Source organism: Malaclemys terrapin, chromosome 25 (genome assembly GCF_027887155.1).
Source record: "Malaclemys terrapin pileata isolate rMalTer1 chromosome 25, rMalTer1.hap1, whole genome shotgun sequence".
Classification (NCBI taxonomy): Eukaryota; Metazoa; Chordata; order Testudines; family Emydidae; genus Malaclemys; species Malaclemys terrapin.
In genome coordinates, this window is record NC_071529.1 from 13,598,301 (window position 1) to 13,617,675 (window position 19,375).

General features: G+C 37.6%; 1 protein-coding gene across 1 annotated transcript in view; it reads right to left on the minus strand.

The window, feature by feature from the left end:
• Positions 1–19,375, minus strand: part of IKZF3 (IKAROS family zinc finger 3) — a 52,130-nt gene that overhangs the window by 16,009 nt on the left and 16,746 nt on the right. Inside the window, exons 4-6 of the mRNA XM_054014043.1 lie at positions 8,050–8,310; positions 7,152–7,319; positions 3,812–3,928 (exon numbers count right to left, since the gene is read on the minus strand). Of these exons, the coding sequence (XP_053870018.1) occupies positions 3,812–3,928; positions 7,152–7,319; positions 8,050–8,310 (546 nt within the window). The remainder of the gene's footprint in view (positions 1–3,811; positions 3,929–7,151; positions 7,320–8,049; positions 8,311–19,375) is intronic.

Below are 19,375 nucleotides of genomic sequence, written 5' to 3' on the forward strand. Positions count from 1 at the left end.
TGCTGAAAATTCTGTTTAACTAGAGTTCTGGGTTTTTTTATTTGCCTTTTTCTCAGTTCATTTCTTTCAACTGTAGTTCTATGAACAGTCTGACACAACTTTTAAGGGATACATTAGGTTTCCATAATACACCTTGTATTCTGCTGTTGCTGCTGCTTCTGATACTATTATTACTACTGTGTTGTGTTTTTCCCCCAGTGATCTCAAAGAGCTTTATAAACAATAATTAAGCCTCACAATCTTCTGGAAAGATAGGTGCAGTAAATCTTATAGATATTTTAGAGATAAACTGAGGCATTAAGAGTGTAAGACACTTACAGGCCTCCCAGTCCCCGGATATTACTTTTAACTTTTGGAATTTAACTTTACATATATGGACTTTGTCCAGGAGTCATTAAAAAGAATAAATATTCTCCAAGCTTTGTAGAGAGCCTGCGTACCTCAGGGAAATTATATGTTTGTATGTTTGTTTTTAGTTTATTTTTTTAATAAAAGAAGGTTAACATTTGCATTTAGAAGTTAGTAACAAGATGCAACTATTGGAGAAGGATGAGAAAAAAATGGGATCGGCCTGCAGATTTTATCCTCCTGAAAGCAGCGGGAATAGACTTGGTAATCAAAACATGGATCTATCTTGAGGAAAATTGTTATGAAGTATATTGTCTGCTCCTGGAGTCTATTTAGTTCCTCTCCAAGCCAGAGTGAATTTCTGGCTTTTACTCCAGAGAACACAGGTCTTGGTCTTACTCGGCTCTGGTTTTCATAGAAGAGAGTAAATAGAAAAATCGGATCCATTTAAGTACAAATCACAATATTCATCCAGTTCTTAGACTAAGGATAACATTTTCAAAAGGGCTGAAGTGATGTAGAAGCCTGAATCCCATTTTCAAAAGAGACGTAGGCACTTAGGAACCTAAACCTCATTGTCTTTTGATGAGACTAAGGCACCTAAATACCTAAAATCACTTTTGAAAGTGAGATTTAGGAGCCCAACGTCTCTTAGGTATTTTTGAATATTATCCTGAATGTCTAAAAATGTCAGAGCAACACTGTAATGTATCTCCTTGAAGCACCATATGGAAATCATATAATTGTTCCCATGGCCGGTCTACATAATCATATGTTCCTATTACTATTATCCTCATCCTCCCCGCACAGTTTCCTCCATTTATTTATTACACCCTTTGCGGCATCTTGTCTTAAATTAGGGTGTAAAGCTTTTCTGGATAGAGACTCTTTTACTATGTGTTTTTGCACCTATTATAATGAGACCCTTGTATTACTTAGGCCTTCTGGACACCACTGTAATAAATAATAATCATCACAATAGCAGCAGCAGGGTTACGGGTAAGAGGAGCAATGATATGACATTTCAAGATTTTGCTCTTGCTGTCTCAACCAGTGGGGGGGAAATGCCACATTGAGGTGGAAACTTCTGAAATGTTGACAAATGTAAGGTGAATCTTTTTGCATATCAGCTATTGTGATCAATGCACGTTCCACGTGTGGAACGAGGGCAGAATATGCCATCTAATACAGTGCCTAACAGCAGAGAATTGAATAGAAATGCCTCAGCAAGATTAGAGTTCCTGTTTTTCAGAATCTTATAATGCCACTAAAAAACACTGCAATATTTTTTAAGGTGTGAGGCCTTAAAGGCAGAGTATACCGATACATAATGCTGTACTGGAAATTTATATTTCCTCTATGACCAATTTATGGCTTACCGTACTACTTTAGCACTGTATTTCACAGATTATGGATAAGTGAAAAGTTGCCATTCTGAAGTGAATACAAATGGTGGGAACGACTATAAAGCAGAAATCTACAGTAGGTATAAAGTTTCCATGCCTCAGTTTCCCTGTGGTGGGCATCTCAATGTGATTGCTACCATGTGAGTGTACCTTGTAACATAAAACTGCAGTTATGGTATGTACAGGTTCTCATGAAAATCACAACTTGCTGACACACTCAGTTAACCATTTACTTTTACTGATACTTAACACATTTCTTTGTGCGCAAAAAGGAAAACACTCTATGAAGCACAAATTAACTTTGATAAATCATCATTTCCTGAATTTTTTTTTTTGCACACTAACGGCCAAACCTGCAAGCAGCTCTGCAAGGTGGGGAGGAATCCCTGCACCCATTGCAGAGTCCTAATAAATCAGTGGGGCTCCGTGAGTGCAAGGGCTTACCTTTGTGGTCCTGCTTGCAGAAATAGGGTCTAAAATAGCTGAATATTTTTTCTTGATAGCCATATCCTGACAAGAATTTTGTTTTGTTTGAAGTGTCCATGTTAATTCCGTAACTTTATTATTTATTATTATTATTCACATAAAATAAGTTTTTTAATCCTTATTTTAAATTTTAAAATTTTCATATTTTATCGGAGGAAAACATGCACTTAAACTCTTTGTTTGAAAAGAAACATCTATTTCAAAATCAGAACCAAAAATTAGAAGCTTGATACTTTATGTTCACTTTTCAAGGCAGGAAGTTCCTACCTATAACAGCAGGAGAATGGGAGCCAGAATGCTGAGGTTTTAGAGATCTGCTACTGACTAGTTCTGTAAACTTTCAGCATGTCACAATCTCTCTATGCCTGTGTAAAATGAGGATAATTATATTTTCCTACCTCCTAGGGATGTTGTGAGGCTTAATTTATTTTATGTTTTGAAATTCTCTGATGAAAAGAGCTATAGAAAGAGAGAGTATTATTGTTGTTACTTTTGTCACTGAAATATTTTCTGAAATCCAGTATTGGAGTATTGAAAAGGAAAGCAGAAGTTCCAAACTATTATTGGAAATTAACTTTTAAATCAGGTGACAAACTTCACTTCAAAATAACTAAAGGAATTCAAGTCACTGACCAATATAGAGACTACATTAATGTAAAATTAGTTTGCCTGCATTCACAAAAGGTTGTTTTCAGTCATTAAACTACTTAGACACTATCACAAGAAAGTTATTTTTATTTTATTTTGTTTCAATTTAGAACAATAAAAAGAATCTCTACTCTGGCTCTGAATGCTGTGTCAATTATTTAAAATTACAAAACTAAGTTCAATCAGTTGACCTCTTCTCCAAGTAGCAACTCATAATCAATTGCCTGTACCTCAATTTTCCCATTTTCCTTCAAAAGCCAAGTATAACATATGGGCCCCCTTCAGCGTGCCTGAAAGTGAGCAAATGGAACATGGATTTTTTATGTTCACATAATATGCATATTTCTATCTCCTTGTTTATTATTCAATATTTTCCATCTAAACTTCTCTCTACATTAGAGGCTGGTCCATCAAGAGAGTGTCAGAATCCCCACCCCATTTCCATCTCCTAGCCCTATACTTTTGCAGTTTGAAACACTAACAAATTCTAACTGATTATGATGGTATCAAACAGCAAATATTAATCTACTGAAAAATAGCTCTGAATGGACTAACACATGCAAACAATTGCTGTAATGAAATACCAGCAGCAACTCATCCAGTGAAATAAACCACATAATAGTATTAGTGTAGGACTAATTTAATTGAATGTGTGTGTCACCTACAGAAATGCTGTGTATGAAGAATTCTGGATGTTTTATTGAAAGTAACAGTGAAATGAAAAATTAAAATAAAAGCGTTCTTTAACTAGCTGCCTGAGGGGTGCATTAAACTAGACCTTTTTATAAGATCTGCAGTCCCTTAGGTTACTACAAATGATTGTAGTGAAAACGGTTTTCAGGCTTCAAATTATCAGTTTGCCAGATGCCCTTTTTAAGGCACTGTAACATACAAAGACAAGCACTGTAATCTGATAAACTTACCAGCCTCACACATGCCAGTGCTCTGCAAGTAAGTACGACATCGCTCTTTGTGCTCCTCTAATGAGCTTCTCTGCTTGTAACTCCTTCCACAAAACTCACATTTGTAGGGCTTCTCCACTAGAAAGAAAAGATGGCAGGATAAAATAACCACATGAGACTGATGAAACACTGCCTTCCTGGCATATGAGCACATAATTACTGATAACTCTCAATTTAACACTTGGGGAATGCCTTAAATTCCTATATAATTGATAACTATTATTAATTATTATTATTATTACTATGAAATCAAGGTTAACTAAGGGTGAAATTCACCCCGGTATGGAGGGTCCATACATGGCCCTCTTCATTACTTAAGTCCAGCAGTACCCTACTACACTGATGGAATATCTGCCAGAGAGCTTCTGCACTGCATGCAGCTGAAATTTGTGTCAAGTAGGCTGGAAAATGGGCCTACAGGGGTAGACCAAAGGGGTTACTGGACCTGGATTTACAGATTCATATAGCCCAAATTCTGATATCATAACTGCAGAAACGCATTACTGGAACCCTGCAGACTGCTCACAGGTCAAGGTCTAGATTCTGTTCTCACCCAAACTCTGCAGATCAATCAAATTTATGGTGTATGGGATATGAATTCACCTTAGGATATTTATAAATTTATAAATAATTGCTAAAATATGTCTGATATTTTCTAACTAGGCACAGTTTTAACAAAATGAATACAGCACTTTGAATGGTAGACTTTTCCTGATAGAATATAAAATAAATATGCAATAGATACATATCTGTTGATACCATGCTAACAGCACTAATGTAAATTATTATCATTTAATTAGCATGTTGCTTTTAAAAGATCTATTCAGATGTTATCTTCTCCCTCTTGGAAGAATAAAGAGTCTCTCTTTGTTCATCCTTAGCATGTCAGAACTGTTCAGTTATCCTTAATGCATTTCACATCCTAAGATTACATGAGGCAGTGCTCTTAGGATCAGACTTTCATAAGTTAGCCTCCACATTTGCAGAATCAGGAACAAAACCTAAAAGCTCTGATTACTAGTACCCTACTCTTAAGCACTGGCTTCTCTTAGCATAACCCCCTAACATAGAGACACTACACTTGTGTGAAACGGGACTTGAATCATTGTTACTTAACCTTATACTGATTTACTTAAATAGGGTTAGTAAAACCAGTGGAAGCCCTCATATGGATGCTCTTATTTCAGTTTCAGAGTGGCTTATTTCAATGTAGGTTAAACATATTCGTAATCAATTTAAGATAAGCTGAAATAAACCTGGTTTAAACTGAAATAAAAGTATCCATACAGCCTTTACACTGCTTTAATTGAATTAGTCTAAAGCAGTGGTTTCCAAACTTTAACAACCTGTGAACCCCTTTCACTAAAATGTCAAGTCTCGCAAACCCCCTCCTAAAAATGAATATTTCCAGGGATTTTCTCCTTTACCTGAGTATAAATTATAAAAGCAGTGATCTTGGAAATATAAAATTTGTTTTTATGACATGCTTATTACACACTATTATTAATTATTATTTATAATTACATTATTTTTATTACATTATGAAAATGGCAACACGCTTCCTAGATCTCACTTCCGTAGCTTGTATCACTTTGAATAAGCCTGTTATAAGACAAGGCTCCTGTGTTTCATCAAGGAGTATCAGATGTAAAACAGCAGGAAGGTATTTAAGAAGCCAACTCAAAGAGTTCCTCCTACATATGCATTCAGGGCTTGAGCAGTCCAGGCAAACAACACACATTACAACAAAGCTTAAACTTGTTCTTCATAATAATTTTAAAAACAATACTACCTGCCTATTTAATTTTAAAAACAGCAAAAAATATCTACCTCCCTTTCCATTTCTTATAAGGAGTCTTGAAGTTTAAATCTCCTCAATATGCTAGATATGCTTGCTTTGATCTGCTTAGCTCTTGGAAGTCCAAGGGCTCCAGGCTGCTGGCCCCGTGCTGTCCGGGGTCCCTAGGGACAGCTCTGTCCGCCATTAGGGAATGTTTTCCTGAGAACCCCCTGTAACATTTTGGGAACCACTGGACTAAAGCATCCCTTAAGTTAAACTAGTGCCACTCTAGATAAGTTCAAAGGCACATAGGTGCAAACCCCTTCTTGAATCAGTACAACACATATATATTGGGGGGGTGCACTCTATACCAGTACAAAAAACAACAACCCCAAAACCTTGTATAATTAGGGCCTTTGTTTATTTATTTAAAGATTTTAACATCTTTTAATTAGTCACTAACAGGCTTCTCAGAACAATTTTAATCACAAACAGCTTCTGATTGTAAGGTTATTAGTTCACATATTGTTTGGCAGCTGTGCCAAAGAGAGTTGCTGCATTGTTGATTAAGATGTGTTTGAAGCATGATATTTTTATGTGAGTCTTGATGAGGACATGTAGTTTTGTTGATCTGGGTCAATGTCAAATCAGAACCTTGTTTATCCATGTAAAATAATCTCATTTTTAACTTTGATTCTTTGTAAGGTTAAACTTTTTTTCTGCATACGGTAGTACATAGATAGTATCTGTCATTCAAAAAGCTTTTTTTCTAAACCTCTATGTAATACATGAAGGACATATAAAAATAAAAAGGAGAAGTGTGATCTGATTGTTAAAGAGCAGGATTAGGAATTAGAACATATGGGTTCTATCCCTAGGTTTCTGAGTGACTTGCAGTGTTGGGACAAGTCACCCCGAGCTTTGTGCCTCCATTTCCCAATCTGTAAAATGGATATAATATGTTAATGGGATGTTGAAAAAAGTGATTAACATTTGTTAAACTCTTTAAGATATTCAGATGAAAGGCACTAAAAAGGGCAAGTCTTATTTGGTAGTTGAGTGACACCAGCCCTGGGTATTCTCCCGGGGCCATTCTGATGATCCAGGACAGGATAGCTCTAATAGACAAGAATGAGAGAAAGCCCTACTGGAGTATAGTTTACTGCAACTATAAAAACTGAGAGTCTGATGGCATGGCCACATCTCCTAACGGAGAGGCCATACCTAGATGTTATGCAGTGCAAACAAGTGGAGTAACTGGGTCTCTCTCTCATAGTATTCTCTCCTGAAAGAAAGGCTTCCTACAGCCTTTTTCCTCACTAGCACATCCGTGCAGCAAAGAGCAGAACTGAGCCCCTATATGGAATGTACCATATATAGAATTAGAGGTCATTGCAAATTGTTAGGTTTCCAGAATCCGATTGGCAGATTAAACCTTATTGATTAACCCTTTCTATTTTCCACAACTGATGTCCTAGTGACACACATTTACAACACCTAAGTGTCTCTGTAGTCACTTACCAGAATGTGTCCTTAAGTGACCTGTTAGTGCATCTCTCCTTTGGCAGGCATAGCTGCAAAGATGACATTTAAAAGGTTTTTCCCCTGTATGTAGTTTAATGTGGCGGAGGAGGTTACCCTTCTGAGTAAAGGACGCTCCGCACTGATTACACTGGAATGGCCGTTCACCTTAAAATGACATTGAAAAAAAAGGACATTAAATATTTATATGGATATCACCTCCAGCCCCTCACCCTTTCCTTGTTGGAGGAGGAAAGAATGAGATACTGGATCAAATTCTGCCCTGGGACACACACACCACTCCTGTTAACCTCAGTGTAAAGTTACTTGTGAAGCTGGGGGCAGAATTTGGCACAATGTGACCGTTTATGAGAAATATTCCAAATGTATAGCTTTTCTGTTGACTGGAAATAAATTTTCTTGAGGAAGTTGATTCTAATATGTTGAGAATTTGCAGGGAAAAAAATATTTTTAATTCTTCCCAGTCTGTACCTATTATGATAGTTGACTTCGTATTAAGGTATGGTATAAGGAGAAGCATGACATACCAGCAAGATGCCGCAACCAGCAAAGCAGCTTGACTCCTGGTTTTTGACTGACTAAGAAGTATTTACATGACGAAGTGCTAGTGCCTTTCATCCAAAATTCTCAAAACACTTCACAAACATGCTTTTACAAACATTCAACCCCGATGCGATATGTAAATACGATTGTACTCATTAGGCAGATGGGTAAAGAGAGGCACAGAAAGATTAAGTGACTTGCCCAAGGTCATATTTGCAGGTTCAGGAATGGAACAAAGAGCTGTGATTCTCGCTACCCTTTTAATCACTAGACCACACTCAAATCATATGCTATCAAAATGTAGCTCTTTTAAGGATAATATACAGATATTTACCAGTGTGGCTACGCTTGTGGACCATCAAGACATTGAGGCTAATGCAGGCTAATCCACAGACATCGCAGTTCATCTTTCCACTAGTTGGCCTGATGTTGTCATATGAACCAGAATGTCTCTCCAGTTTAATGCTCTCATATTCATTATATTCTCTTGGATAGCTGTAAGGTATTTCAGATTCTTCTGTATTTTCCATAGGCTCTGAATTCAAAGCACTCTCTTCTCTTTCACTGTATTCACCCTTCACTTTAACCAAGTCATCTGCAGGTGAACAATAAAGCACAAAATGAAAAATTATGTTAGAAGCTATAATGTCTCTCTAAAACAAATCCACATCAGCTAATTTAATATAAAAATGTTTAAAATAACTCTGCATGTTTGACGTAAATCCACAACAATAATTAAATACAGTTAAGACATCAGTCCTCGTGGATCTTGCATTTATAGTGATGATCTTAAAGAAATTACCTTTACAAAAGTTATATATATTAATTATATTTGGGGATATTTTACTTCTAAGCTATATAAATACATGATACGCTATATATCAAATTGTTATTACATTATACATACTGTACAGTATATAAAAGAAAATATTTGTTCACATAATACATAATTAGATTATAGAAATTATTGCCTCAGAGTGTCATTGAGGCCAAGAATACAGGGGAATCTTGCCCCTTCCTCTGAAGCATTTGGTGCTTGCCACTTGACTAGGTGGACCACAGGTGTGATCCAGTATGCAATTCTGCTGTTCCTATATTGTAGTGTGAGGCGAGACCCCTTCTCAACAATCCTCATCAGGATTTTCACTAATTATCACTTCAAATAGCAACTTTTATCCAATGATCTCAAAAGCTTTTAGAAGCATCCATTAATTTCCATTAAAACTGCAAAGAGATCTCAGAGGTCAAATTCCTCCCCAAGATATTTGCCCACAGTCATATAGCACGTGTCTGACAAAGAATTCAGGTATCCCTAAATATCAGCATACTGCCCTATTGCTAGGCCATACTTGGCCTCCTTCTCCTAAATGTCCCTGGATAGGCTCCTGATCCTTTGAGTTCCCATTTTTTCTGGGTGGCTAGTTTTGGTTAGAAAATGACCCTACTGGCAAGATGGGACAGTGGTGTAGTAAGTAGTTGGCCATTTGCAAATAATAACCCCTCACTCGGGAGATGATGCTCCAGGAGTAAAAACATGAGGAGACTGACCATTCTCTTAGAGATAAAATATGTAATTTCCTGTTTGAAAGTATTGCACTCCTGGCCACCTGCACCTTTCCAGAAATGAGGGTTAGACAGTTAAATATGGCTTTCCTGCTAAGCAAGGTGTGTGCCCTTTCTCTAATGTGTAGAACATGGACTATCAAAACTGCATTATCTCTGGATCTGATAAAGAAACCACATCAGATACAGAGAAAAAACAATTGGTGCCAGTGAAAATGAAGTGATAGCATAAAAAAAAAAAAGTGAAAAAATAAAAACCAAGCAATAAACCCTTTCATGAAGTCAAACTTCTCAGCTAAACTATGGAAGAAAAATACTCCTATGTCCTGAAGACTTTCAGTGAGCTCAGGCATTTATATGGGCACCAAATATGCTTTTGTCTAAGAATATAACCCTTTCTCACTAGGGTGCAATTTTCTGCCTGTGTCCTTACTTCTGGCTTAAAGGTGTGGGGGAGAGCGGGGAGCAAGTTGTTGTGAGGGTCCTGGTCGTGAGGAAAATTCCAGGTCTCCCTCAGTTTTTCCCTTAGATGATTCTTTCAGCAGGAAGTGTGTTTCTTTCCCCTTTCCTCTCTATGTGCAGGGAGGTTGGCACTCAGAGCCCACAGATCACCCAAGGATTCAGACCGGTCTTGGGTAATGGTCCACCAGAGGTTCATCCACACAGGTACCTTATTTCGCCTTATCTGTTTCAGGAGTAATCCTGCCTCCCTATCTATCTCCTGGACAGTGCATCTCTTTTGGAGTCACAACATTGACGGGGTTTCCTTGCTTGAAGCTATTGCTGCCCATTCCCATGCCCCCAAGTGGGGGATTCTCCAGAGCAGACAGGGCTCAAGCAAAAGTTAATGTAGCCTCTAGTTGTATAACTTTGCACAATACTTACTGCTAGTTGTTGGGGGGAATGTTAAACAAAACTCTTTTCCACACAGATTTATTTTTTAATAAAAGAAGACAATTCTTACAAAATAATTCATCAGGTCCTGTACAGTGTGTTAAAAGAAAGTGCACACTGCAGCTGCACCTTGCTGATACCTTCAGAAATACATTTAAATTTCCACTTACTAATTAATGTTTTACCTGTCATCTGTATTAAATGCAGCTGCTTAGGGGAACAGAACTGGTCTTAACCTCTGATGTAGAAGACTTCTCTACAGTTTTATCCTTTGTTTCCCACCACAAGTTCATGGTTCACATCTTTTTACTCTTTAGAGAAATATGCCAATGTTCGTGTATATAATATACATGTGTTTTGTCCCTGATTTCCACTGGGATAGATGATGCAGACTGGTATAGTTTGGGCAATATCTTACGGTTCCACCATGGAAAATAACTGTTTTGCTTTTTCCTTATTGCACACTGTTTGCAATGTTTTTGTTTTCTGATGATAAATGAGAAGGATGCACCTGAGTTCTGATCAAGGCCCTCCCCCCTAAATCATCACTACCACTCCAGCTGTCGGTGATATCCCACCAAAGCTTGAGTGCTTTTCAGTTTGCATGTAGGCGTTAAAAGAACCTCAACGGAAAATTGCAGCTACTGACAACTAAAAGATAGCAGAAAGCAGAACCTATTAGGGAAGAGTTATTTCATTTTGAGTGAATGTTGGAATAGAAATGTGACCTTAAGATGTTGGCCATAATTAAGGGGAAAGTAGTACTACCAAAGTCCCTCAGTGTGCTTGTGATAGGAGAAGAGAAGAGAACAAGTGGCAATATTTATGCCATTTTCCCAAGGAAAAGAAATGGCCTAGGAAAAGTAGGTCAATAATTGATCAAGTGGTAGTAGAGGTCTGCATTGCCATGCAGGAGACAAATTCAATTTCTAGTCCTGGCCTTTTTGCTTTGCAAGCTGGCAGGCATAGGAAGCCCTAAGGAAGCATAACACTGGTGGTTGGGAGGGGATGCTTCATGTTGCTTAAAGAGAGATTTTGACAGGTTCCAGAGAATGTCCAATCTAGTCCTCAGCCAAAAGGAGAATGCACAGAATGGGGGAGGAGAATTAAAGTGAGGAAAGATGAGGATATTCTCAAAGGGCTCACTGAAATACATATTGCCCCTTCCGCGTTCAGGAAAGTGAAGAGGTTAATAGAGATGAATTAAGTAATCTGTCCTGGCCTGGGTAACTACATTCTTGGGGCCCCTCCTGAAGACAATACACACAGCAGAAAGGATCTGGTAGATTTTACACAACAAAGTGGTGGTGTGATACATTAGGGCTGATGCACATGGTTTCATTTCCTGGGGTGATGATTACGAGATGAAAGACATACTCCAGAGTAATATTTTTGTTTCACCTGAAACACTGTAAAAACAATGGGTTCTGGAAAAGATCCAAAATATAAAGCTGTGATGGCAACATTAGACTGAGTCACCACAGAAACGCTGCATATGTATGCTCTGTAAATGAAAGAATAATAATAAAAAGTCAATAACAGCAAATAATTAAGAAAAAAGAGTGTGTTGTCTTGACTATACTCTCTAAGAAGAATTCTCAGGGGAACAGCCCTCAATTGCCATGCTTAATCCAATTCCTTGACATCAAACACAGGGAAAAGAATGTAAGTTTTGTGCTGTTACTGAGCAAAGTTTGTTACTGATGTTACCGAAGACAGAAAGATTAAGAATCAGAAGCCATTAAAGGCAACAGCACAACAGGGTGATGTTGCTCAAGTATTGTACGAGAAGTGGGGTCATAATAATGAAATCCTCAACACATGCAAAAAGTCAAATGGATAACAAAGAAACTTAATCATCTTAATGTGGCATTTTAATGATGCTACTGATTTGCTATGCCAATTCTGAGATAATGAGCCCCTAATGCTACAGATGTTCAGCCAGACTTAAAAACAAAAAGAAAAGAAAAGAAAAGAAAAAGCTTTTCTTGTATGCCATTTCCTAACTATCCAATTAAACAAATTGTGAAAGCATCTAGATAGTTTACCAGATTTTGACAGCTGTTCATAGGATTCAGAAGCTTGGAGAACTAAAGAACAAAAAGGAAGTCTCTCTCTCTATATATATTTAAGTATATATATATATAGAAGGATTAGAATGTTTTGTGACTACCTGTATCTGACTGATATTAACTGATGAATTGTTACATACAGTATGCAAATGTCTCCACAAACTGTTCCTAGAATTGTGAGTACAAGAGAGAATTGTGAGGTACTAAAACTGCGCTTTGCCACCTCACAGAAAGTGAGATTTTCTACCCTATGCTGGCAGAATAGCACAGTTGTATGCCACAAAACTGAAGAAGTCAGAAGAGTTTACATATTAAAGAGAATTCACAATCCTGGATGTCTATGAAAAGCTCAGGAATCCCTACGCAATGGACATAATGCAATGTGGACATACTGTAATTCTATCACATGGCAACCATTTTCAATAATATCGAGTGAAAGGGTAAACAAAGAAGAAAAATCCATAATCAAATACTTGAGGAGATGCACACAGTTCATCCAATTACAAAACCTTAGATAAATTACTTCTTTCCTTTCCGTTCTATGTTTTCTTAAGATTTAATGAACATATAATTTAACACTTTTTTGAAAATTTCAATAAAGATTACAAACATATTTTTCAGTATATTTAGTACTGGAGAAAGGTGCCAGGCAGGCAGCTTGCAATTTAGGCCAGGTCTAAACTACAAGCACTTTGTCAGTATAGATATAAAAGTTTTATTAAAGTTCATGTTAAAAATTATATAATACACAGGTTAAGAAAAGAGTGTCTGTACATCTGGGTATAGTGCTTAGATTATCCACAAATACAAAGTTTGTTTAAAAGTCATAAGATACATATAGTGCATAATCAGCAATAATCCAAATTTAGGTGAATAAATTTAACAATACAGTTTAAATATTAGCATCCAAGTATTTGGGTACATCACTTATGAAACGTTGTACAGTGAGTTGGTTGTAGAAAGCAGATATAGGAATGAGTGTAGATTGTCCATCAGTAATTGAGCATTTAGGGTAAGTTGTCCATTTAGAAAATACATATACTTGTAAAGTGCTCCTAGTGTGGATGAAGCTTTTACCAGTAAAACTACACTTTTGCTGGTTTTACTGAATCTAAGGGATTTTGCGACACAGCTATGTCGGTCACAAATCACACCTCATCATATCTCTGACCAACACAGTTATGCCTGGTACAGGACTGGGACCACACAAACAGATGCAGAGGATCTTTCCATCACACCATTATGTCAATGTGGCTGCAGGTATCAACTGTAAGGATGAGAATGGAATTCAAGTCCTCCTGGCCCAGTCAGACTTTGAGGCTTCTCTGCTGAAAATGGTGATAAGGCCAATTAATGATAACTGTGGTGATTTTTGTGAGAAGATCATTTGTCCACTAGGCACTGAAATTATATTCTCAAGTCATTTCATAGTCCCCTGAACAACCATCAGATGAGCTCTACTAATCTGGACTGGATTCACGGGCAAGTAGAAGTAAAAGGGTTCCACTGCCTAATACCAGTCCTCTGAGCCAGCCCTTCTCCATTACTCCAGACCATGTCAGAGCTGCGACCTTTCTCTATTTCTCCACCTGATTGTCCATTTAATTTCAAAACTCATGATTCCCCAGCAGTTGACTCCAACCATGTCCCCTTCTGCCCTAGGGATAGAATAGGCATGGCTGGAACTCACTGTACTCTGGCAATTCCGGTAGGTCTTATAGCCCCATTACAAGACAATGTGCTTACCAGCAGGTTGGGGCTGCACTACATTGCACCAGGGACTGGGTGGACCAGCACAAAGCCACCTTTGCTTCACTGTCCATAGGTGTTCCAAGCATTGAGCCAGTGTGCCTGAGATTTTGTCTTATCGAAATAATTATTTAATCTGGATATGAGTCAACAGTGTGCTCTTGTTGCCAAGAAGGCTAATGGCATTTTGGGCTGTATAAGTAGGGGCATTGCCAGCAGATCGAGGGACATGATCATTCCCCTCTATCCGATATTGGTGAGGCCTCATCTCGAGTCCTGTGTCCAGTTTTGGGCCCCACACTACAAGAAGGATGTGGAAAAATTGGAAAGAGTCCAGTGGAGGGCAACAAAAATTATTAGGGGGCTGGAGCACATGACTTACGAGGAGCGGCTGAGGGAACTGGGATTGTTTAGTCTGCAGAAGAGAAGAATGAGGGGGGATTTGATAGCTGCTTTCAGCTACCTGAAAAGGGGTTCCAAAGAGGATGGATCTAGACTGTTCTCAGTGGTACCAAATGACAGAACAAGGAGTAATAGTCTCAAGTTGCAGTGGGGGAGGTTTAGGTTGGATATTAGGAAAAACTTTTTCAGTAGGAGGGTGGTGAAGCACTGGAATGGGTTCCCTAGCGAGGTGGTGGAATCTCCTTCCTTAGAGGTTTTTAAGGTCAGGCTTGACAAAGCCCTGGCTGGGATGATTTAGTTGGGAATTGGTCCTGCTTTGAGCAGGAGGTTGGACTAGATGATCTCCTGAGGTCCCTTCCAACCCTGATATTCCATGATTCTATGAATCTATAGGTCAGATCCTCATCTGGTGTAAATCAGCAAAGCTTCATTGACTTCAGTGAGTATCTGGCTCTATTGTCCTCTATTACTGTCATATTATTTTTGTCTGTTGCAACTATAATTCACCATCTACATTTTACGGTGATAAGGAAATAAACACCCATTTAACTTATACACTGTATACAGCACATTTCAAGGGTGATATCTAAATGAGCCAATGTAGTGTGCACCTGGTAGAAATTTCACTTCTAAAAATAGGAGAGAAACTTTCATAATTCCTCTCTGTGGAATGCATGTTCTATGCTAATTAGTCTCTTTATTTTTATTCAGACTTCAGACAAAAATAGAAGCAAATCAGACTGAAATACAGCATGTCAAATAGTAGAAAAATCAGGAATACTCTTCCTAGCATTTGTATATTTAACGTCTATCTATAACAATTTCCCTTTTAATAACTGTCCTCCTATCATCAAAATAGAACCTGATGTATCTTAAAATATAATTAATTACAACAAAATAAAACATCATAAGAATTATGCTGTAAAATCAAGTGAGCCAGGAAATTCAGAGTTAATCCTAACCCTCAGTTTCTTAGAGCTTTTTAATCAAAGACTAACATAATGATTTTTTCCCCCTGTGGAGACCTATAATTTCATGAAGGATCCTATGCCCAAATATTATAAAGAGTACTGTCTGTTAGCTTTCGTGTATTATCAATTGTCTGCCCTTTAATAATGGTCTTACACTTTATAGTGCTTTCATTCAGAAAGATCCCAAACCACTTTACCAAATTTTACTGAATGAACTATCTATATAGGAATTACATTGTCCAAAGCGAAGTGCTATCAACTTTGGACTGAAAGATGGCAACTATATATTATATCCAACTAATGCTGCAGTAGGAATTTAGGGAAGCGGAATGTAATCATCCTGGATGGAATTTGACTAGAACATCAGGCATTATTTGGGGATATGAGTTTACTATTGACTCAGAGAGAACACCACTTCGTACTGCATCACCTGCAGTGCCTGAATTTTATCTTGAGCTCTCCCATTCAAATCCTGTCTATGCCAATATTGCTTAATTTACAAGATTTTCTGGCACTGGTTTTCTGAACTTTAGTGTCCTTTAAAATCTCCCTTTCTTAAAAAAAAAGAAAAGAAAAAAGATTAAACTCTGAGTTTTCTTCTGTTACTATTTAGATAACATCACTCATAGAAGACATTTTCTAAAACTACAATTCCTAAAGTCCAGAAAGCCAGATACAATCACAACCGTTAAATCACACTTCAGTAAGACAGTTGAATCAGAAAACATCTGGACATAACAGTCAGACTGAAAGAAGTTACATGCTAAATTCTGATAATTTCATTCGTTAGTGTTTAAAGGTTATACTAAGAGACATATTACTAATGTAATCAGTCAGGCTTGACTTTCTTTGGTCATCTGGTTTTTAAAATGCATTTCAAAATCTGAAATGTTTAAAGTACAATCTTGCTAATCACTCTCAAATAGATTTTCAAATGTCCTTTATTCCAATAGCATTTGATAATACTAACTGACATTTATGTAGCAAATTTGATTCCAAAATGTTTTCAAAATTATGCACAATATACAGGATTGAGGAATCACTCTTGTGTGGAGTTTAGCAGCCAGTACACCATATGTGTAAAGAGGGGGGAAATTTTGGCCCAAAAAGGCAAGGCAAAGTACCAGTGGAAATTTAATGAACATGCAGAGAAGACAGGACCTTCATTTTTAATGTATTGCCCAAAAGACCCAAACAGATTAAACTGCATGAAACTTAATTTATCTATTTTGGAAGAATGAAAGGTGAATCAGGTTTTGAAGCTAGATTTTTAGATCACAAATGCTTCCCAGAAATGCTTCCTCCAGAGTTACTTTGTTGCAATAATATAATCCATTAATTATTTTTGCACTTTAATCTAGTTTTGACCCCTCCGGGTTAATTTCTGTATTCCAGCATCTTTCCAGTGACTCAAACATTATTAAACTCGTTCTTTTTTGCCACATAAATAGGTCGGGGATAAAGTATGAGTTCTCTTAATTGATATCTCTACTAGCCCATGTTTCTGTAAACTGATTCTTATCTAATGTGACGTGTGATCTGATTTCCAGGGCCATTCTCTCATCTTCACCTCTCCTGTGTTGTATACTGCATGGGAAAAAATAGGTCCCCTGGTCTAGATTTCATTTCATTACAAAAAGAAACAATAAGTATCCCTGTTTTAATTTCTCAGTTGTATTGTATGGATCTATGGGATACATACAGTGTGAACATAGAAAAGTGAGTACAGAATATATTTACCATAAGAACTAAAAATGTTACTGGAAAAAAATTCCAGAATCTATTGAATAATAGTATGTACCTTTTTTCTCCTTGGCTTTGCCTTCTCTGACCAGATATGATAGTCACATACCTCAAAAGAAATTTAGTCTCTTTTTCCTAGGTAAGGATAATGGATTAAACAGACTAAGGAAATGGCTGAACATTTCTGGCTAAGGCAATCAAGATTACTGAGTTTTCATACCTCTAATTCCTAATTACATTGGGCCCTGTTATAAGTGCCCAGTACAACACAATCTGCAACTGTATGTCATTCATAAACAAATTGTAATGAAACTGATTAATTTTTGTTGATGTCATTTAAAAATGTTTGGCAGTATTGCTTTTTGTTGACAGTACAGTACTGCAGTTAAAACAAAGTAGAGTGAATCTTTTGTTGATAACATTGGGGAGATGTAACTTGCAGTTCATACATAGCTATCAAAGCTCACAGACTTGACACAGTTAACCAGTACAGACTCCTTGCCTGGTTTTAACACTTACAGAAATCCCCTGTTAAGTGAACTTCTGCAGCAAAGTACTGCTGATGTTGTGAGATAACCCCTGAGTCCCATGAGCGGCAGGGCTCGATCTAGGCTTGGGAGATGTAATATTCTGATAAAAAACGGCACTTCCTTTTCAAGCAGATAAGTGCGTGTGCTAAACAGCACCACTGGAACCTCAGTGAGCGCCTAAGCGAGGGTTTGTCAGCCTCTCCTGTCTCACTCCAGCCTTTTAACCGCCCCCTTTCACACACCTAAATGCAGCAGCAATTAGCATCCATAAACCACAAATGTGGCTTCTATTTCTTTTTATTTCACAACCATGAAAGCTAGCTAACATTCATAACACTGAAAAAGTAGTCTGCCTCAACCAATGACGGAATTGAGACTTTAATTACAATACTTGTGCTTGACCTGTGTCTCCCATGGAAACAAATATTTTTAATTTAATTTTTAAAGTAAGGACTCTTCAGTTAAGCATATTTGCCACTCAAAGCCACCATGGTGGGGGATATGAAAAGGAAAGGGAAGTCTAAATCCTTCCCCCAATATCTGCCTCATTGCTTGTCTCTTTTCTGACTAGTTACAGGAAGCACCATAGGAACAGTTTTTTTCATAGTTGCAGGCAGGCATACACCATGTGCACCACAGCATACAACTTCAATTCCCTTGGGGCAGCAAGGTTTTTTGTTTTTTTTTGTTCTTCACCAAGCTTTTTATTAACCTAATACTATAGTCCTCTGTCTAACTGCTTGCACTATATTCAGTGATCAGACTAGGGTGAAGCCCATTTACTTGGGCTGTGTGTGTGAAAGGCTGAATTTCACTCACCGTGTGTGACCTTTCCTTTGCATGTTTTGAGCATGTGGCATGCAGGCAGAGGGAGCATCATATTACCAGGTGTGTCTGTGTGACCAAGGGACTGTGTGAATTTGAAATCGCTAGCTACAACTGCAGATTTTCTTACAACTGATTTGCAATGTTCCTGGGTGCTTCTTCTTGTTTTCCATTGAGAACAGTGAAGAGTGATACGAAAATGCCACAAGAATATTAGCTTTGATGAGGTATTTTGACATTAATTAATTTATTGCCATTATTAATTTTCTGTAATGTCTCCTTGACGCTTCCCAATCTCACCATCTGCAAAGTTAGCCCAAAACTTCTACCAAACCAGTCCAGAATTGGACAAAATACAAATTTCAGTTGTCCCCACCTCGCACAAAGCCTGAAACCATGTCTCCATTATTCTATGTAGAGACCACCTCCACTGATAATGCAAGATTAATAAGTGAACAAGCTCTAAGTAACTAGTGATTATTGTTACCAGGTATGGATGATTTAATCATATAACAGGGAAAATGCTGGCTTACAGCAGTAATAAAGGAAAATTATTATTGTTGGAGATATTTTTAATTGAAAAAAAAAAAAACAACACTAAACTATCAAATGCCTGATCGCCACCCAAGCAGATGGAAACACCATTTGGGCATGGACAATGACCATAAGCTGGTGGAACTGAGTTCTTCTCAAAACCTGGTACGAGCGTCCATGGCTGTATAACATCAGGATAGGAAAGGAGGCTTCTTGGTTGGCCTTTGATGAGCTAAGCTTGATAGTGAAGCACCAGACCACAAGGATGAGAGCACTGCTTCAACGTGGAAGAGATTTTGGACTTCCCTGTGAAAACTATCCACCCTGGTCTTTTGGGGACAAGTTTGATGATGGGAAGTCAGTGGAGGGTATGTTGT